Consider the following 22,474-nt stretch of genomic DNA (forward strand, 5'->3'; position numbering starts at 1 on the left):
TAATATTTGTGAAACTAAAGATGCATTAAAGGTTTTGGCCAAGAGGTGACAGTATATCCTGAAAGTGGAAGTGGCTGATTGAAACTTAGAGTGTTTCCAATCTGATGCTGTTCCCTGCGCCAACTTCATATCTTCTGTCCTACACTGGTGGAAGATGAGTTGCAAATTTGGGATGAGTTAACACTGCAGTGGGAGCCTTATTGCCTGTTTTTACCATTCTCCTGCAGATGCTGACTATTGGTGGGATGTAGGTACCTTGGAGATGTACTGTATATTTGTGTCTTTCCCAAATTGCTATCTTCTGAGATGAGGTAGTGAATGCTGTTGACCACTGAACTTGGTGAATCATTGCGATGAGCTGTTCTGTAATTCAAGAGAGACTAACCAGTATAGAAAAACGTGACAATGTGGAACTGGATAGTAGAGCACTCCATGGTTGAATGGCACAGAAAAGGCGGTTGTCTCAACCTACACAAGTTAGAACAGTCCAGCCCAGGAACAGGCCCTTTGACCCAAGTGACTGTGCCAGACATGACGTCCAAATCAAACTAAAATCCTTCCATCCCCTTCATATTCACGTGTCTGTTGAAATGTGGCTCTTGTTTATGCTTCCATCACTATTCCTGGCAGCCTGATGCAAGCTCCTACCACTCTCTGTGTAAAATATTTATCCCACATACCTCCCTTCAACTTCCTGCCCCTCACCTTAGCTGCACATCCTCCATTGTGTGATGCTTTTGCACTGGGGAGAAGAAATTCTGACTATCCATCTGATTAATGCCTCCCATGATTTTATAAACCTCTCGAGGTCTCCTCTCTGCTTCCTTTGCTCCAGCGGAAACAACCCAACTTTGTCCAATCTCTTCCCATAGCCCTAAACCAGGCAACATTCCGTACTATTCCAACTCACCCTTCCTGGAATGGAGCACCCAGAATTGCACACAGTATTCCAGTGTGGCCTGACCAAAGTGTTATATGACTGCAATGTGACTGCCTTGCTTTTGTACGTCGGGCCCTGCCCAATGAAGCCAAGCATACCATTTGTCTCTTTACCTGCATGACCACTTTCAAAGAGATATGGACCAGATCCCTCTGCACACAAGAGTCCTGCCATTAACTGTATACATTCCTCCTGCATTTCGCCTCTCAAAAAGCAGCATTCACACTTACCTGAAATAAATTCCATCTGCCATTTCTCTGCCCATCACCTGTCACTGATCTATATCCTGCTGTATTAAAATTAAATTAGATCTACAGCCTGGTAACAAGCTAATTCAGCCCCATGAGTCCTTGACACCCACTTTACACCCCATTAACCTACACCCCCCCCCCCCCCCCCCGGTATGTTTACGAAAGGTGGGAAGAAACCAGAGCCCCTGAGGAAAACCCACACAGACACAGGGAGAACGTACAAACTCCTTACAAACAGCGCAGGATTCGAACCCTGGTCCGGTCCCGATCGCGTATTCTTTGATTACTCTCATCAATCCACAATTCCATCAATCTTGCTATCATCTGCAAATTTACTAAAACACCTGCATTTTCATCCAAGTTATTCATTTATTTCATGCACAACATCAATCACTATGAAAAGTCACTGGTCACAGGTCTCTCACCCAAATAAACAGCTTCCACCGCTACCTTCTGTTTTCTATGGGACGGCCAACTTTGTATCCAAACAATCAACTCACAGTAGATCCAGTGCATCTGCAGCTACTGAATCAGCCTACCATGATGGAGATTCTCAAGCAAATGTCCATGTACACAATATCCTCTGCTCTAACTTCATCAACTATGTGTCACCTCCTCAACAAAACCTCAATCAAATTGCTGAAACATGAGCCATGTTAACTGTCGCTAATCTGGCCCATTACCGTCCAATTGTCCATAAATTCCATCTATAAATATCCTTTCTAATGGTTTCCCTTCCATTGATGAGGTTTACTGGCCTAGAATTTCCAGGATTAGCCTTTTTTCCCCTTCTTGAACAAAGGTACAACATCAGCCACTCTCCAGTCATGTGAGACTTCTGTCACGAGTGAGGATGCAAAGATCTTTGTCAAGACCCCAAAAATCTCTTCAATTTCCTTTTGAAATAATATGGATATATCCCAACAGGCTCAGGGGACTTGTCCTCTGTAATGTTCCTCAAAAGACCCAACACCCCCTCTTGATCTCAAAATACCCTAACTGCACATTGATACTCCCAATCGCTGTCCAGAACCTGTTCAAGTTTATTGTCATCTGATCATACAAATACTACTCAACAAAACAGCATCTCTTCATACCATGGTGCATACACAAAAACACACAATGCACATCATAAAGATCATATAAATAATCAAAATATATACATATAAATATTTGGGAGGATTGTCACGGTTACAGGATACTGTTCATCAGTCTCACAGCCTGTGGGAAGAAGCTATTCCTCAGCCTGGCAGTCCTGATTTTCACAAGATCACAAAATAAAGGAGCAGAAAAAGGCCATTTGGCCCATTGAGTCTGCTCCACAACTCTACGCTGAGTTCCAGCCTTTTCCCCATATCCCTTGATACCCTGATTAATTAGATACCTATAAATCTCCCCCAATGATCCAGCCTCCACAGCCATATGTGGCAACGAATTGCACAAATCCACAGCCCTCTGGCTAAAGAAATTTCTCCTCATCTCTGTTGTTAATGAGTCCCTTCTAATTCTAAGACTGCCCTCTTGTCCGGGACTCACCCACCAAGGGAAACATCTTATTTACATCTACTCTGTCCATTCCGTTCAGTTTTTGATGCTCCTTCTTGATGGTAGTGGGTTGAAGAAACTGTGGGTTGGATGGAAAGGGTTTTCTATCATTCCTTGAGCCCTACAGTGTTCCCAGTAAATGTTGCTTATAGAGGAAAGCAAGAGCCCAGTGATTTTCTCGGCTGTTTTAATGATCCTCTGTATAGATTTCTGGTCGGGTGCTTTGCAGATACCATCCCACACAATGATTGAGCCGGACAAGAAGCTCTCAATTGTGCTCCTGTAAAAGGTTGAAATGTGAAAGTCTGCAGACACTGCAATTGTAGTAAAAGCACAGAAATGTTGGAGGAACTCAGCAGGTCTCACAGCGTCCATAGAAGTTAAAGATATATTACTGATGTTTCGGACCTGAGCCCTTCTTCAAATAATGAAACCCAGGATCACTGTCTGGCTTGCACCCAAATCATAGCCACAACATCATAATTCCAAGTACTGGGCCAGGCTTTAGGTTCATCTCCCTTGCCTACAATACTAACCATGAAATCACTGGATGGTTAGGAAAAATCTGCCTTGTGACTCTGGACCCACCTTCCGAAGTTGAGCATTGAGAGATCCCTGTCCTCAGTCAAGGCAGCGCCCAGCAGGTCCATACCAAAGGCAGTGCATTTGTGTTTTGCACCATTTTCCGCTAGAAATTACAGCTTCCTTCAGAGGCCTCTATCAGCACAGGAGAAAGTCTGCAATCAATTTGATTCATTCCACCAGAGGTCAAGGAGGTGGTTGAGAGCACTGGATATAGCACAGCTGGAACAAGGGAGATGGAACTAGTGGAGGTTGTCCAATCCAATATTCCATGCAGTTACCTGGAATCATGGAAACTTGTTCACAAAAGCCACCCAGTCTGTTTACTCTGTCATTAACAACGAGGGGACTGTTTTATCATGATTGCTATCAGGTGGCACCTACTCACCAATAGTGAAGGCTCAGTTTAGGCTTTGTCAGGGTCAGCCGTGGCCCACATAGAGTCCAAAGGTTTGTTACAAGGAAGGCGAGAGTCATTTAGCTGAATGTCATGGAAGCATGACACCAGAGTCCTGCTAAAACTGAAGTCGTTAGGCATCGAGTGGTGGACAGGTCAATGGCTGCTGTCTCACAAAGGAGGTGGTTGTTGGAAGGCCATCATCTCAGCTGCAGGAGTATCTCAGCACTGTGTTCTCGGCGGAACAACCTTCAGCAGCTTTCCTCCCATCATAACTTTCAAACTGACAAAGTGCAGTCATGAAAAAACACCATCAAATCCATTCGCCTCTCTTCAGAAAACGGAGTTGTCGTGCTGCAAGTTGGACAGAGCACTGGCGTGCAGACTGAGAAATGAAATAAGAACGTAGGAAATTGAAGCAAGAGTAACCTGTTCAGCCTCTCAGACTCACTTCACTCAGTAGGACAATCACCCCAGAGCCACTGACCTGAACTGACCCCATGACTGTTGGTTCACTTCATTCTCAATGAGCTGATGATCCCAGTACAGGTACTGATTATACTGCGTCATGTAGTGGTCAGTCTTCTTGGTGAAACCATTCAAAAATTGGACATCCTCTAGATGAAGCAATTCTCATTGTCCCAGTCCCGAATGTCCAGCTCTTTATATTGAGTTTGGTTATTAATCCCTGCATCTGAGCCCTGAAATAATTCGGTATGTTGTAGTAACTCTATGGGATGGCAGAAGTGGGGTGGGAGTATGCATGGGCATGAGATGCAAGGGAAGAGCCCTGTGGTTGAGGGAGCAGTGACAAGCTCTCTCTCTGAAAGGAGGTGAGGGAAGGGGCTGCAGCGGGCAAGGGATGAGTCCCATGGTGGAGGGATGGGGTGCCCAGGGGGTGAAGCGAGCCCAAGGGTCGAGAGGGAAGTCCAGTAGTGAGGGACGGTTGAGGGAGGAGAACCCAACAAGGGGAGAAGGGGGGAGGGGAGAGATGCTAGTGAGTGGAGGCCCAGGGATGAGGGAGTGGATGCCTAGGGGGTGAGGGAAAGGATGCCCAGGGGGTGAGGGAGGGGATGCCCAGTGGGTGGAGGGGAGGCCCAGTGGGCGAGGGAGGGGAGTCCCAGTGGGTGAGGGAGAGGATGCCCAGTGGGTGGAGGGGAGGCCCAGTGGGCGAGGGAGGGGAGTCCCAGTGGGTGAGGGAGGGGAATACCCAGTGGACGAGGGAGGGGAGTCCCAGGGGGCGAGAGAGGAGATTCCCAGGGAGAGGGAGAGGATGCCCAGAGGGTGAGGGAGGGGAGGCCCGGGGGGGGCGAGGGAGGGGAGGCCCGGGGGGGGTGAGGGAGGGGAGGCCCAGGGGGGACGTGGGAGGGGAGGCCCGGGGGGGGCGAGGGAGGGGAGGCCCGGGGGGGGTGAGGGAGGGGAGGCCCAGGGGGGATGCGGGAGGGGAGGCCCAGGGGAGGGGAGGCCCAGGGGGGGGAGGCCCAGGGGAGGGGAGGCCCAGGGGGGGTGAGGGAGGGGAGGCCCAGGGGGGGCGAGGCAGATATGCAGTTGGTGAGTGATGGCGGGGGGGGGGGAGAGAGAGCAGAGGGAGATGCCCACCGAGTGGGAGTTGAAGGGTGGGGGTGCCAGCAGGTGAGGGAGGAAATGTCCAGCAGCCAGAGGAGTGATGAGGAAGGGAATCTCATGGGTGCTGTTGGGGGATGGTTGAAGGCCAGACAGTGTCAGCTGAGATGATTGGTCAGTCTTTTTAATGGATTTTTATTAAATGACATGAGTTAAGGAGATGCATGAGATGCTGCAATCTGAATACACAGCGATAAGTTGGAGGGGGCAATAAAGGGTCTCAACTGAACCATTGACTGACCATCCCTCTTCATGGATGCTGCCTGACCTGCTGAGTCCCTTCAGCTCCTCATTGTTTGCTCGCACCTTCCAGTCATGCGCCTTAGTACGTCCTCCCTGAGTGGCTTTGCTTTTATGGCAGACGTCCATTAACACTGGCTGTACTAATCGTACTTAGTATCTCATCAGTTATTGTTCAACCTGTATCCTTCAGTATATCGCATTTTTGCACAGATGTGGGTGTGCATTGGCTCCATTTAAGAGGACCAAGGATAGAATTGTACAACATCAACGAAGCTAAACAATAAAAAATTCACTCACTTACTGTTTCATTGCTCTGAAATGACACTGAAGATGCACCATGAATTTATTCCACTGGATAATTGTTCAATGTTTTTTGTTTTCACAGATAAGAAGACTCGAGCTGGCGGTAAGCAGTCTTTTAATTCCAAACTGAGTTAAAGAAGATAGGAATTATGCTTGATAATCGGAGCAATTTGGTGGGATGAAGGGTATATTTCATGCTGTGTGACTGAATTCACTGGCTCTCGAATTCATGCGACTGCATCAGTTTGGCAGCTGAATCACTGCTGTTCCATGTGTAGTTGGAGACCTGGCACTTTGCATCAGGAAGGAAGAATTGGAAAACTTTGTACTGATCTTGGGCAAGTCCAGCAAAAGGGAGAGCGTGAGTCAGTGAGTGGAGGTAATCTCGTGCATCGTCACAAATAACGCACCTGCTCAGGGATGGATAGTCAAGAGTTATGGTGCAAGTAGTTGCTGAGTGAGAGAAACCCGGAAGTCTGCAGACGCTGTGATTATAGTAAAACACTCAGGAATGCTGGAGGATCTCAGCCAATCTCGCAGCCTCCATAGGAGGCAAAGATATATAACTGGTGTTTTGGGTGTTACGAGCCCAGAGGACCCCAAAATTCAGTAGCAATAGATATTCATCAAGACAAATGGTTACTTAAATAAAAATTACTTTTAAATTTCTTTAAACATAAAAACAAGATCAAACTTTTAATTAACTTAACCTAACGTAACCCCCTTCTAATTCTAAGTGCATGTGTATGTAATGTGTACAAGTTCAGAAAAGTTATTTGATTCACTATCCAATCTCGCTTCTCACTCCTCCAAGTTCATTGGTATCAGGCAATTCTCATACTGTGCACAGAATTTAACATTTATCAATTTTCACCAAGTCCTGGTTACCGCTCAGGAAGGTTCATGTTGGTTTCAGAGAGAGATTTGTTGCTTGTTGGCCACACACAAACTGATTTACTTCCATCAGTCACTTCAGAGTCTTGCTGAAGAAACTTGCACCATCATGGGTTTTCCAAATTGATAACCTCTTCTTCCCAGGTCACCACAGAGTGCCTCTTGTTTCCCTTATTTCAGGTGAAACACTCTAGCCAGCCATTTCCTCTTGTATGGACCACAAGGGATTTCAACAGGCTGATCTCAGAACCTGCAACCCATCTTCAAAATAGGGGCTTAAACAAGCTGCCAGCTTCCAAAAGCCACTGCAGAACTCGCACTGTATTCTTCCTCTCTCTCTCTTAGAGAAAGCCTGTTTTCTCTCTCCCTGCTTTAAAAACCACATGACCTTCTTAGAACAGCAAAGTACAACCAGACAGATTGCGGCACCGGACCCAAACTTCTGAGCCCATTCATCTGTTGCTTTCAAAACAATAATTCATTTGCACCTGTGTTTGAAGTTCCTTAGGAAAGCATTTACAAAATAGTTTTTATTGTCTTTGCAAAGCATCTCAGTACCTCACTGTTTCACCTTCAGCAAAGATCTGCTTTGTGAAGTGTTTGTTTGTTTGTGACCTACACTACTCCCACAATCTATCTCCTTTAAAACATATTTCTATATAATATAAAATATAATATACCCTTCACACGGGCCTGAGCTCTTCTCAAGGCATTGTATAAGCAAAGAATGGGAAGGTGTTAGAATAAAGACTGAAGGGCAGGGGGAGGAGTCCAGACAAAAGAACAAAAGGTGTTAATTGGATATGATAAGAGGAGAGATGAGAATTGATTTTGGCTCTGTGAAAGGATGCAGGGAAAATAGGGGAGGGGAGAGAGAGCAACTGGGGGAAAGGTGACAGGGAGAATAAAAAGGTTGGGGGGGGGAGTGGTTTAACAAAAACCAGAGGTCCATGATAATGCCATCTGGTTTGAGGACGCCCAGACAGAAGATGAGGCGTTGTTCCTCCGATATGCGTGTGGTCTCAGTCTGGTAGTGCATGAGACCACGGACAGACATGTCAGCAAGGGAATGGGACGGGGAATTGAAATGGGTGGCTACTGGGAGATCCCCAATATTGCGGCGGACAGATGCAAGGTGCTTAGCAAAGTGATCTCCCAGTCTGAGCCCGATCTCCCAGTCTGAGCCCAATCTCTCCGGGGAAGGGGGGGTGGGGAAGAGGTTCACTGCACCCGAGGAACCCTGCTATACAATGTTTGTTCTGTGAGGTAATGCGGTCGGCTGACGTTTGCCATCTCTTCTCACAAATGGCATGTCTTCGCCATAAAGTTGCAAGACCTGTAATTGGTAGAGTTGAGTATCCTTATTCAACCCTTGACTGTCCAAATACTTGTATATCCAGTCTCTCAGAACACCCTCCAATATTTTAGCTTCTACTGACATCAGGCTCACCGGCTTGTAATTCCTGATCTACTTTTGGAGCCTTTTTTAAACAACAGAACAACATGAGCTACCCTCCAATCCTCCGGCACCTCACCCGTGGATAAGGATGTTTTAAATATTTCTCCCAGGGCCCCTGCAATTTCTACACTCGTCTCCCTCAAAGTCCGAGGGAATATCGTGTCAAGCCTGGGGGTTTATCCATCTTTATTTGCTGTAAGGCAGCAAGTAACTCCTCCTCTTTAATCTCTATATGTTCCATGCCACTTCTGCTTGTTTCCTTTCTTCCTTATACACCATGCCAGTTTCCTGAGTAAATACTAATGCAAAAAATAGTTGGATATGTCCCCCCCCTCCCCCCGCCCCATCTTGTGAGGCTCCACACATAGACAACCACTCTGATCCTCTTGGGGACCAATTTTGTCCTTTACTATCCTTTCACTCTTAATTTACTCATAGAAACTCTCCGGGTTTACCTTCACATTATTTGCCAAAGCAACCTCATGTCTTTGTCCTCCTGATTTCCTTCTTGAGTATTTTTTGACATTTTCTGTATTCTTCTGGTACCTTATTTGCTTCTTGTTGCCTATACCTGCTATACACCTCTCTTTTTCTTAACCAGATCGCCAATATCCCTTGAAAATGAATGACTTTGTGGCCAAGTTTACTTATGATAGGTGGAGGAGCAGATTGTGTTGAGGAAACAGGGAGGTTGCAGAAGGACTTGGATTAGGAGAGTGGACAGAGAAGTGGCAAATGAAATACAGTGTTGGAAATTGTATGCTCATGCACTTTGGTAGAAAAAATAAATGGGCCGGCCATTTTTTAAATGGGGAGAAAATAGAAAATACCCAGTTGCAAAGAGACCTGGGAGTCCTCGTGAAGGAGAGCTTGAATTTGCAGGTTGAGATGGTGGTGAAAAAGGCAAATGTATTGCTAGCATTCATTTCCAGAGGAATAGAATATGAGAGAAGGGGTGTGATGTTGAGGCTTTATAAGGCACTGGTGAGACCTCACGGAGTATTGTGAGCAGTTTTGGGCTCCTCGTCTATGAAAGGATGTGCTGATGAGGTTCAGAGAAAGTTAATTACGATGATTTTGGGAATAGATGGCTTATTACTTTGGAAGTTAGGAGAATGAAAGGGGGGGAATCTCATTGAAACATTTTGTATATTAAAAGGGATGGACAGCATAGATTTAGTAAGGTTGTTTCCCAAGATGGGAGAGTCTCGGACAAGAGAGCACAACTTCAGGATTGAAGGGTGTCTACTTAGAACAGGGATGTGGAGGAATTTCTTCAGATAGAGAGAATATCGTAAATCTGTGAAATTTGTTACCACAGGCGATTGTGGAGGCCAGCTCATTGGGTGTATTTAAGACAGAGATTGATAGGTTTTTGATTAGCCAGGACATCAAAGGTTATGGGGAGTAGGCCGGGCAAAGCGGATCAGTTTGTAGCAGCCTGCCCATGGAGACGCAGACTGGCCCACAAATTGGCCGACGAACGTGGCGACCGAGCAGATCTGGGGGTGACATCAGCCGTTGTCCCAGGTGACCTCCTGCACAGCGGGAAGACAGGACCTGTAGCAGGACCACTGGTCAATCCCAGGCTGATGTTCTGATGTCAGCACCATATAAAAGCGATGGCCAGAACAATAAACCAGTCAACTTTAAGGCTTTGGTATGCCTGTCGTTCTTCTCCAAGCCCGCGAAGCACCAACACTACAAGTTCATGATTAAATGGTGGGGCAGACTCAATGGGGTGAATAGTCTATTTCTGCTGCTATGTGTTATAGTTTGCATATCAAAAGACATTAAATCAAACACCATGATTTACGCATGGATCAAACACATAAACATTAACACATAAACATTAAAATCTACACATTAGGAGTTTTTTTTTAGACATACAACGTGGTAATAGGCCATTTTGGCCCATGAGTCCGTGCCACCCAATTGCATCCATTAACCTACACCCCAGTTACGTTTTGAACATTTTGATTCTGTAAATAAGTGCTGAAAAGCAGTTGCAGGGAAACCAGAATAAATGAACAGTACACTGGCTCCACTGTAATCTCTCAGCTCTGGCTCCAGTGCAGATCACGAAGCTTCCAGAGACAGCAGCCAGCAAATCACAATAACTGATTAGTGAATTGGCATTGCACTTGCGCCAAAGATCTTTCTTCATTGCTGTAAACTGACCAGATTTTGATAATAGGAAGGGCACAAAATTGGACATCTCAGATTTGCCGAGGAGTTGGACATGCTCTATTTCACTCTCTTAGGAGCAAGGTGAGCAGGTAATGCCAACAGGAGCAGTGAAAGGAAGGATACATTTACACTTGTGTACAACTGAGCAACAGTTCCTATTGAGGAGCAGCAAGTAATGAAAGGGAGCATGTTCGATAGTGTTCATAATATTAAATATTGTTATTTACAGTACGGTAGAAGCCAATTCTGGCCGTTAAAAAACACGTGACACCCAAATTAATCTGCTATCCCGTACATTTTAGAAAGTGGGAGGAAACTGGAGCACCTAGGGGGGAAACCCACACAGTCAAAGGGAGAATGTACATACTCCTTACAGACTGCACTAGATTCAAACCCAGGTCATGGCACTGGAATAGTGTCATGCTAACTGCTACACAAACCAAATAAAAATGCTTCGTTCTGTGTACATCAGTGTTTTAACACATATTTGGTGTGAATCAGTGTCATGGAATGTGGTCTAACCCACAGATCGAGTGTGAATCAGTGTCCCGAAGTTTGGTCTAACCCACAGATCGAGTGTAAATCGGTGTCCCAGAGTGTGGTCTAACACACAGAACGAGTGTGAATCGGTGTCCCAGAGTGTGGTGTAACACACAGATCGAGTGTGAATCGGTATTCTTGAGTCTGGTTCCTCCAGTGTCATAAATTAACTTTGCAGTAATTGCAAATTCAGAATCCACCTGCTTCATTCCTAAATCAAAATCCTGGATGTGAATTATGAACAAATATTGTTTTTCTTGGCCTATAACTTTGCCACTATCAGGACGTTGCCTTTACCCATGTTGTTGGTCATTGTTTTATTGTTAGCTCTGCTTCTGGCTTTATTTATTGATCCACATTTTAAAGCATCTTTTTACAATCCAAAGGTGCTGTGTTACATGTTTTTATCAATATTAATAAATGTGGGGGGACGTTACTTGATGCTCTAGGGTTAGGACATCTAACCTAACCCTCATTGGTAGACTTAAAACAGTTTGGATTAGTGATGTTTTGATTGATTAACAGTTGTTTGAAATTGTTTAAATACATGTACAACATTTTAAAGCACGTCTCCTAAAAAAGAAATAGCTGCTGCTGCCTTAACTGGTGCCCAAAGCGAGGAGAGGACAAGAAGAGAAGCGAGGTCTACCGCTGGAGAGAAGCAGGGAGCTAGTGTCCGAGTTGCTCTCCAGGTGAGTGATCTCTACGAGGGCCCTTCTTTTGACGTCATTCTCCCGCACTGACGGGGAGATGGCGTCCAAGAAGAAGACCCCAGGAGTGACTTGTGCACGAACAATGGAGCCCTTCAGCGTCACCATCAGAAGGCGGATCAGGCTCACAGACATCCAGCAGCAAAGAGGATGAAGATCAAGGAGAACAGCATCAGCAGGAAGAGGTAAAGAGAAAAGAAGCGAGAACTGTAGAAACTCTACTTAAGACTAAAGCAAAGATGTATCAAATGTTGAGGTATGGGCAAACGTAATGGGAGAAACAAAGCATTGGAAGTTGTTAATAAAATGAAGAAAACATTAAATTAGAAGGCTCAATTAAAAGACTGCAAGAATATACACGGCAAGTCGAAGATAAAGTAACTACCGTAGAAGACACAACTACTCCTTTAACTATGGAGGACAGGAAGTTGCAACAAAAAGTGAATGTATTGGAAAATTTTAGTTGGGGAAACAATATTAAGATTGTGGACCTCAAAGAAGGTGTAGAAAAGCAAGATTTGTCTCATTTCCTCCTGGAATGGTTTTCTGAAATGTTGGGAGCTGAACATTTTGATCGCTCCATCGAGATCGAAAGAGCACATCGAGCTCTTAGACCTAAACCGCCTCCAACTCAAAATTCATGTTCTATATTAATTAAATACCTTCGGTTCCAAGATTAAGAGAAGATTCTATCTTTGGTTGCAGCAAAGGCAAGATCGACAGGAAGCCCACTTGAGCATGAAGGTGCCAATGTTTTCTTTACCCTGCTATAAGCACAGATTTATTAAAAAGAAGAGAATTTAATTCGGTTAAGAGGATTTTATAGGAGAAAGGATATCGTTTTGTACTGCACCATCCAGCACCTTGAAGATCTTCATACTAGGTGAAGGAAACAAGGTTATTAGCTCGAAGCTGAGGCATTTACACAAAATCTCCCAATTGTTCAGAGAGAGTGAAGAATAAGATGATTTGTTAATGTTTTAATTTCTTTGATGGACTGAATCTTTTGGCAGTTTTTATGAGGAGGAGGAATTCAAGATACTTTGTATTTAACTACTTTTCTCTTTATTATTGTTCTTTCTTTATGGCTATTATATGGCTTTTTCTTTTCATTAAATCTTGTATTTGGATTTTAAAGAATTTAAAGTAAAAGTACCAGGGGTTTGGGGAGGGAAGGAGGCTCTAACTTCTATTGGATCATGTGGGTAGTTGTGACTTCGGTCACAGCCTGCAAAATAGAGGGAGGTGGTGTCGGACTATATTATTACCACATCTATTAGGGAGGGTTCCTTTTGTTTATATATAGTTACATGTTTTGTTATATTTTGAAAGTGTCTTTTCTTTCTTCTTTTTATCTGGATTGCCGGAGGAGAGGTGTGGATGCACGGTGGGTTTGGGATAATAGAGCTATGGAGGAAGACTTACGGGCGGATTAAATGGGACCAGGAAAAGGAAAATAGTATTAAGAAGATGGGTGTAGATATGGATTTTCTGCAAGAAACTCATTTAACTGAAAAAGAGAGAGATTGGGTTGGATATGTAGCAGCATATCTATATACTCTTTTTAACTCCAAAGCAAGAGGTGTGGCAATTTTGGTAAAAAGAATATTCCAATTAAAATACAAAATGTCACGACAGGTCCTGCTGGAAGATATGTGATGGTACATTATCAAATTTTTTCATAACTATGGATGCTTCTTAATCTCTAAGCACCAAATGTAGATGATGAGACTTTTTTGAATTTAACATGATAATATTTTGATAGGAGGAGATTTTAATTTTTCTTTAGATCCAATCTTAGAACTACAAGAGGAGCAGTAAGAACTAGAACCACAAAAGCATTGTTAGTATTAAATGAGAGACGAATTTAATAAATGCCTGGAGGAGAATTCATCCTAAAGAAAGAGATTACTCTTTATATTCAAACAGGCATGAGTCTTATTCTAGAATTGACTTATTTTTATATTTTCACAAAGGCAAGATAAGATAATAGATGCTGAATATAAGATTAGAATATTATAATTATAATTCCAGATAAAGAAAAATCAGTAAACAGATTGAGATTGAAATCAACATTATTAAAAAGGAAAGATTTTTGTGATTTTATTAGAAGGCAAATTCAGTTATTTTGTGGCATAAATTTGAATTTGGTGAACGATAAATTTGTAACATTGGACGCCTTAAAAGCTTATCTGAGAGGACAAATTATGTTTTACTACTGAAATTAAGAAGGATTATTTGAAAGAAGTAGATCATTTGGAACAAGATAAAATTATTGGGAAAAGGTCTTCAGAAACGAAGATCTGAAGATAAGTGTAGGCAATTAAAAAAAACTTAATACAATACATTGTTTAGTTCTTGCAATCATTTGTTTGGTTCTGTAAGTTTGCAGAGATATTATGAATTGGGTGAATGAGCACATAAAGTACTTACATGGCATTTGAATCTGAACAGGTCTCAAGAACAATTGCGTTAAAACGATTTGAATATGATTAGTTATAAATCTCGAGAAATAAACAAAACTTTTATTCTAAATTATTTAGTTCAGAGTGTTACACGCCCAGAGGACCCTATTGTCTATTGTCTATAACCCCCTTCTAATTCTAAGTGCACGTGTATGTAATGTATGTATAAGTCCAGAAAAGATCTTTGGTTCACAGTCTCATTCCTCAAAGTTCACTGGTTGCAGGCAATTATACTCTGCATAGAATTTAACATTTGGTGCTTGAAAGGTAAATGGTTACCGCTCAGGAAGGTTCTTGTTGGTATTCAGAGAGAGAGATTTGTTGTTCCTGGACACAAACTGATTCCTTGTAACCAGCCACATTAGTGTCTGTTATCTTCAATTGAGGGGATACTTGTGGGAAAAATTAGGTTCAACAATGTACTTACCGGCTTGTAGTGAGTTGGAGGTTCTCATTAGGAACGGTAATACTAAGAAATTTATCTCTGCAAAATTCAAAGTTGTATACCTTTGGAGAAAATTACATACAATTTGTGAATTTAAATATACAATTTAAGAAATAAATATTCTATTTTCTTACAAATTTAGAGCCTGTATATGCAAAGTTTATGGATAAGACCTGTAATAATCTTCCCTAAAGTTGCTATAAGATCCCAATGTGTGAAATCCAGAATAGTATTATTTTTTTCATGTAACTATAGTTTTTAGAGGAGGTGTGAAAGAGGGAGGTGGGGGGGGGGGGTTAAATTACCATGTAGTCATTGTAATCTCAAATATAATCAAATTGTTCTTATGTAAAAGTATATAATTACATGGATGGAAATTTTTAAGAAAATATTCAAAAAAATTAATAAATGTAATAAAACACCCATTTTGTTTTATTGGATCCAGAAAGTAAGATTCACAAAATCCTTCATTTAAATGTTTTTCTACAATTGAGGGCTTGATGTGGTAGATTCAGGAAGTTTTTCCGCTGGCCTGAGTATATGAAACTCAATGTCTCTGTTTGTAACAAATGGGCAAGGCCATTTAAAAAGTGGCATGAAGAGAAATGTCTTCATTCAGAAGGTGGTGAATTTTTGGAATTCTGTTGCCTGGAGGTTCCGACATGGATAGTATTCAGAGTGGGGATTGATAGATTACTGGGTTTGATAGATGGTGGGATTGGGGGAAACAGCAGGCAAATCCAAATGAAGAATGGAGCCTAACTTCCTCCTCTTTCTTGTGTTCCGTGAACATTTTCTCTCATTAAATATTGCATTAGCTATTCCCCGACCCCGGCGCTGTGCTTTCCATTGAATGAAGTAGTATGTGTCGTGATGTTATTATGTGGCTTCTTCTCCTGCTCCTTTAAAAGGATGCTCTCCACGCAGCAGAACATCTTTTATCAGTTTGATTTGTGTATTTTAACAGCGGCTTTTCTTATTTCTAATCTTCCCTTACTACGTGATGCCCATCTGATTCTGTCCCCCTGATAAATACAGATCCTCCACTAGAGTGTGAACCATTTGAAATTCCTTCCCTTTTCCTCAGTTTCTCCAATTTTTCTTCTCTTTCTTTAGATCCACCTCTGACCAAATTTCTGTTTACCTTTCATAACCGTTCCTTATGGAGTTGGCTGTCGCATTTTGTTTATGGGTATTGTAAATTTCCTGTTGTATTGAAGGCCTGGTACAAATGCTGCTTATGGTTTTCCTGCAGCTCCATACATCTTTGGTTTCAATGAAGAAAGGTTTGCTGAAATGTCACCCAGCTTCACCGCCCTGTGCGCCTCTGATGAATACTGATTCTGACAAAGAAAACTAACGTGACTATTGAACTTCAAAATGTGAAACATGCCTTGATGTATCAACTTTGACCAGGATACCATAACCACTGCATTCTATTTCCATTAGACAAGTTCCCTGGTTTGAGGGGAAGTGAATGTTAACACTTGAGAGCTCCTAATTCCTGTGAGAATTCCTGTGGACTTAGAAAACTCTGAGGCACCGTTGTTTCAGAGAGCCCCAGTACACACAATGCAGCCATGGCCAATAGGCTCATAGTTAGCAGACTACACTTCACAGGCCAAGGCATGCTGTGGTTGTAGTAATAACACAAAATAACTGGAGGAATCCATTGGTCAAAAGGAAATAAAGGTGTGCAGTGAATGTTTCAGGCCTACGCCCTTCAACAAGGTACGAGCAAAATGCAAGCAGGCTGGGGGGAGGAGGGTGAAAAGGCAAAGGATGATAATTGGGCATGGGAAGGAGGACAGGTGAGAATTGATCAGGGAGGGAGGAGCTCTGTGAATGCAGAGCTGGAGGAAAGGAGACATGGGGTTAGGGAAGAAATGGGGGTGTTTAAACGGAAACTAGAGAAGCTGATGTTAGACGGTGCCCAGACGGAAGATGAGGTGTGGCGAGTGGTCAGACTGACAGTGCATGAGACCATGGACAGACTTGTCAGCATGGAAATGGGGCAGGGAATTGAAATGGGTAGCCACTGGGAGATCCCCTGCAGTGAACAGCAAAACTGCTCAACGAAGTGATCTCCCGGTCTGTCCGATGTAGAGGAGTCCACAACGGGAGCACCGGATGCAGTCGATGACCCCTGCAGGTTTACCTTTGATGGACGCTGAGAGACCCGCTGAGTTCCTGCAGCATTTTTGTTTTGTTTCACAGACCAATCTGTTTCTTTCCTCTGCTGCTTCCGTGAACCTGTCTGTTAGTCAGGGATGGTCAAACAGTGGAATTACATTCACTGTGACACGTCAAAGAGGTGCAGTCAGCATTTTATCAACTTCACTCGGTGCAGCCCCATCACCAAACATAAATTACCCAACAAAGACCTCTCCTGCTTTACAGTTCTCAAAAGTCATATGGCACAGCAACATGCCCTTCAGCCCATCATGTTTATGCTGACAGTCTAGTACTTATTTACACTAACACCTCCCATATGGGGGGCATTCACACCAGTCAAAATGAAAGTACCAACCCACAAGTCTGGCTCATGGGAAGAAACTGGAGCACCTGTGCAAACCCACACCAACACAGTGGTTGACCCACACAGAACCATCACCAACCCAGGCCCCTGGAGCTGTGGGCAGCACTGCTAACCGTGGTGTCTTAGTGCCACCCCGTTTCAGATCGAAAGGTTGAGGTGGTCCATTAGGTTGAGCTCAAGTTTCAACTTTCTCTTTCCATAAAGCTGATCTCAGTGATTCCTGTGCGTTGGGGGAAAGGTGGCCAGATGATCTTTTGCCCTCGTGATGTGATAGGTGTCTGAGATGTCTTTGTCAGTGAGGAGTTAGCCTGAACTGCTGCCATTGAATTTGGGCAGCATGGTCAGCGGGTCAGCACAGTTAGCGGAAAGGGTATTACAGAGCCAGCAACACAGGTTCAAATCCTGCACTGTCTATAGGAATTTATATGTACTCCCGTGTCAGCGTGGGTTTTCCCAGGAGCTCCTGTTTCCTCCCAACCTCCAAAAACGTATATATTTACTAGGTAACCGGCCCCTTCAGCCCACAAGCCCGTGTGTGGAAGTCAGCCCACGCCTCTAAATGAAATCAAACTGCAAAAGAACACACAGCAAAAATATCTCTTCAAAGCATGCAGGTTTTATTATAAATGTTCAGTTCATCTACGGGAAGAGAGGATGTCTAGTCAGTGGATGTCTCAATCAGACATCGTCTTGAAGTCTCAGCTCTCACTTCAAAGATACAGATGGTTGCTTCTAGATTTATACAATTTCAAATGAGTAAGGGGTAGAATGACCCTCACTCTTAAATGTTACATAATTCTATATATGGAAAAAAATGGTTTCCCAGCCCTGGCACCTATCTTTTTGGTGTTTACCTTTCATAAGACAAAATAGGATGATGTTATGCTAACTTTGCTTTTCATTGTATCTGTCCTTACAGAGTCTGCACAAATGGTGCCTATTCTCAAAGCTGGCTTGCAAGGTCATTTTTTGCAGTCTTCTAACTTTTTCAGCCATTTTATGTCACACTAAAAGTTTGTCATCTTGTGTAAAACTAAAAGTTACCATTAAGATATAATTCAAAAGCATTAAAATATAAATGAGATATAAATCATCCTTCTAAACGTGCCACCTAATTATTCAGAGTTATTGTCAGATTATATACATGACATGAGGTTTAGATTTGGGGTTCAGGTTAGGATTAGGTGTGAGGTTAGGGATAGGTGTGGTGTTCAGGTTAAGATTAGATGCGAGGTTAGGGTTAGGTGTGTTCAGGTTAGGGTTAGTTGGGGTTTAGGTGTGGTATTCAGGTTTGGATTAGGTGTGAGGTTAGGGATGGGTGTGTTCAGGATAGGGTTAATTGGGGGGGGTTTAGGTGTGGTGTTCAGATTAGGATTAAGGTGTGAGGTTCAGATTCGGTATGGTGTTCAGGTTAGGATTAGGTGTGTTCAGGTTAGGTGTGAGGTTAGGGATAGTAGTGTCGTTCAAGTTAGGTGTAGGTTTGGGTTGGACCACCAAATGTCTCAGATAGTGTCTTCTTGTTTACTCCCAGTGATGGGGTCAGTCCTTTGAATCTATTAGCCCTCTATTGCCACTTGACTGCCTCTTGCCCTAGCGTACTTCAGTTCGTCTTTGTTCCTTTTGGTGGGTTATGGTGGGGTGAAGGACATGTTAGACTGGGTTGGGTATTGTTTGGAAGGGATCAAGGTTTATGGTGGGGTGAGAGGTATTTAGGGTTCTGTTTAAGTGAGGTGTGGGGTTTTAGGGTAGGGTTGGGTCTGAAGTTAGGGTTAGGTGTGAGGTTAGGGTTAGGTGTTGGGTTCAGGGCTCGGGTTAGGTGTAGGGTTCAGGTTTGGGTTGGTTGAGGGTGGCACAGTTGGCATAGTGGTCAGTGCAATGCCTTTACAGCGCCAGCGATTGGGACCAGACCTGGCCTCAAATCCCGCGCTGTCTGTAAGGAGTTTGTACGTTCTCCCTGTATCTGTGTGGGCTTACCCCGGGGGCTCCGGCTTCCTCCCACTGTTCAAAACATACAGGGGGTGTAGGTTAATTGGGTGTAAATTGGGTGGTATGGACTCATGGGCCGAATTTACTGTGCAGTATGTCTAATTTTATTTTAATGACATCACATAGAGCCTTGAGATCCTTTCTCCTGCGGGCGCGGCAGAATAACCACTAATTGGTAGTGCAACAAATAATCTGTATACAGCGTAATAGTGTAAACAAACAAAGAACTGTAAACAGATAACAAATGTAAACAAACTGCAATGCAGAGAGAACAAAAAGAAAATCAATAAAGTTATTACCAATCGATCTACGACTCCTGTACATTTTAAACGGTGAGAGGAAACCCACCCAGACACGGGGAGAACGTCCAAACTCCTTACAGACAGCGCTGGATTCAATCTCTGGTCCCAGTCACTGGTGCTGTAACAGTGTTGTGCAATCTGCTACGTCAACTGTGCTGCCCGAAGATTGGGTTTCAATGTACAGAATCGGCTTCTACTCGAGTATTGCCAGAAGTGGATAGGGGAAACCACTGGTTCATGTAGATTGTCTTCAATCATGTTAAAAGAACCAAGAGGGCTAGAGGCAGCAATGTTAGAATAAAGAAAACTAATCAGCGCAAATGGCTGGCAAGCTGCAGTGAAATACCTCTGTTTAAAGGAGAACATTGAACAATTCCAGTGAATTGTCTCGTCGTTTATGTGTGCGTAACAGAAAAATATTTGAAAATTTAAGTAAAATGTCATCGTCATCATGGATTTCAAAATGGAAATAAAAGCTGGAAATGCTCACCAGGTCAGGCAGCAGCGGTGTAAGAGAACCAGTGTTGGCATGACCTTCCTTCCAGCAGAACCGGGAAGGAAAGTTTCCCTTTTTGCAAGTCCTGAGAAGAGATCTTCACTCATATCTTGTGTGACCTGCTAAGTGTTCCCAGCACCTGTTGATGGTTAAAGGTTGAATGTAGACTATGATAAATATCAGGATTGGAATCACTTTGTTCACCTTTTACAAAAAGATTTTCAACTCTGGAATCAGTGTTTTGTTTAAAAAATGAAAGCATGACTAGATTGAGAGGGTAAATTAATTAAAAATTTTAATTAAATATATAGCACTGTAACAGGCAAAAATTACACCCCATTAAATTACTCCCTGTTACATTTTTGAAGGGTGGGAGGAAACTGGAGCCCCCCGGAGGAAACCCATGCAGACACGGGAGAATGTACAAATTCCTCACAGACAGCGTGAGATTCGTACCCAGGTCTGGTCCCAATCGCTGGCAGTGTAAAAGCACTGTGTTAATTGCCACACCAACCGTGCTACAGAGGAAGACCGCTGTCACGATGCCTGCACCTTCACCCTATCCTCCCTTCACCTCACTCCATCTGCCCTACTTCCAATCATCACCCACCTGCCTCTGTCTTCTAACTGGACCCACTCCTTCCCACACCTGGCTTAATCTTCCCAGCATCCTCCCTCCTCAGACCACCTGTCACCTCTGGGCCCTGCTTCACCCCTCTCTTTTGCTCTTTGCACTAGCTATCTTCCCTCTCCTCTCTCAGTCCTGGCTGCAACATCGACAATTCCTTTCCTCCCACAGATGCTGTTTCTGCAGCATTTTGGGGTTTGCCGCAGGGAAAGACTCCCAACTAATATCTCATAAAGTGGCCGAATGGATGCATCAATAAAGCATTTCATAACAATTTACAGCATGGGAACAGGCCATTAGGCCCTTCTAGTCCGCACCAAACCAAACACCCCTCTCTAGTCCCACCTCCCTGCACAATGCCCATAACCCTCCATCTTCTTCTCATTCATATACCTGTCCAACCTTTTCTTAAATAATACAATTGACTCCGCCGCCACTATTTCTCCCGGAAGCTCATTCCACACGGCTACCACTCTCTGAGTAAAGAAGTTCCCCCTCATGTTACCTCTAAACCTCTGCCCCTTAATTCTTAACTCGTGTCCTCTTGTTTTAATCTTTCCTCCTCTTAACGGAAATAGTCTATCCACATCCACTCTGTCTATCCCTTTCATAATCTTAAATACTTCTATCAAATCCCCTCTCAACCTTCTACGCTCCAAAGAATAAAGACCTAATCTGACCAATCTCTCCCTATACTCTAGATGCTGAAACCCAGGTAACATTCTGGTCAACCTTCTCTGCACTCTCTCCACTCTGTTTATATCCTTCCTATAATTAGGCGACCAGAACTGCACACAGAACTCCAAATTAGGCTGCACCAACGTCTTATACAATCTCAACATCACCTCCCAACTCCTATATTCCATGCAATGATTGATAAAGGCCAGCATACTAAAAGCCTTCTTCACCACCCTATTCACGTGAGTTTCTACCTTCAGGGAACGATTTACTGTTACTCCTAAATCTTTCTGCTCTTCTGTATCCAGAGTGGATGCAGGGAATTTTGCATTTCCTGCAAATAAAGTGAAGCTATATGTGATTCCAACTTACTAACATGATGCAGAATGAGTTGCCAGAGGAAGTTGAGGAGGCTGGCAGAATGAGAGGCTCTAACAAGTATCTGGACAAGTATTTGGATAGGAAAGGAGTTGAGGGTTATGGGGCTAATGTAGGCTCTTGAAACAAGTGAAATCTGACCCTTTCCTTAAACCAATGACCTTTTGTTATGGACACCTCTGCAAACAGGGTGGTTTTCCTTATAATTTATGGATCTCACTTAGTTCTCCCCACCACTTTAGACTTCTCAGGTGTGAAAATAAAGCCAGCCTTTTTGTCCTGTGGCCAAAAATTTAAAATGTTTTTAAAAAGTTAAATTTAAAAAATGAAGGTACAGAAGCCTGGTCAAGCACCTCTAGGGGAAAGAACAGTTCTATCCAACTGCTGTCAGGCTCTTCAACCACCCCGAGCTACTCAACCCCTAACCATAAACTCACACGTCTGCACAAGTGAAAAGTCACTTCCTTATTTTTTTCTTTCTTGTGGTAACTGCAGTGGTGAGTATTTATTTATCTACCCTTTTATGTTTATTACCTCTTTTTGACTTGCATTTCTGGCATATCTTACATACCTGTTTGCCTGCAGCAAGGAAGAATTTCAGTGCACCTGCACATTGAACTTGTGTGTATCACAATAAACTCTCATTGAATATATGCCGACATTTAAAGAGTAATGAATATAAAAGGGTAAATAAATATTCTGTTAAACTCAATAAAAATATTTTTAAAAGAAAGATAAATATTCACAGTTGCAGTTCGTGCATGAAAAAAGTGTCCTTTTGACGTGCAGGCAGATATTTTGGTGGTCCCAGGTAGTACAAGGAGGTTCAAGAACATTACGATTCCTTTTGATGTCATGTAATAGTACAGAACATGTACTA

General features: G+C 43.3%; 1 protein-coding gene across 5 annotated transcripts in view; it reads left to right on the forward strand.

Annotated features, from left to right (window-relative positions):
* Positions 1-22,474, forward strand: part of med15 (mediator complex subunit 15) — a 204,863-nt gene that overhangs the window by 61,799 nt on the left and 120,590 nt on the right. For all 5 annotated transcript variants that reach the window (XM_069933772.1, XM_069933769.1, XM_069933768.1 and 2 more), the window contains exon 4: positions 5,967-5,987. In XM_069933772.1, the coding sequence (XP_069789873.1) occupies positions 5,967-5,987 (21 nt within the window). The remainder of the gene's footprint in view (positions 1-5,966; positions 5,988-22,474) is intronic.

This window comes from Narcine bancroftii, chromosome 4 (assembly GCF_036971445.1).
Source record: "Narcine bancroftii isolate sNarBan1 chromosome 4, sNarBan1.hap1, whole genome shotgun sequence".
Taxonomy (NCBI): Eukaryota; Metazoa; Chordata; class Chondrichthyes; order Torpediniformes; family Narcinidae; genus Narcine; species Narcine bancroftii.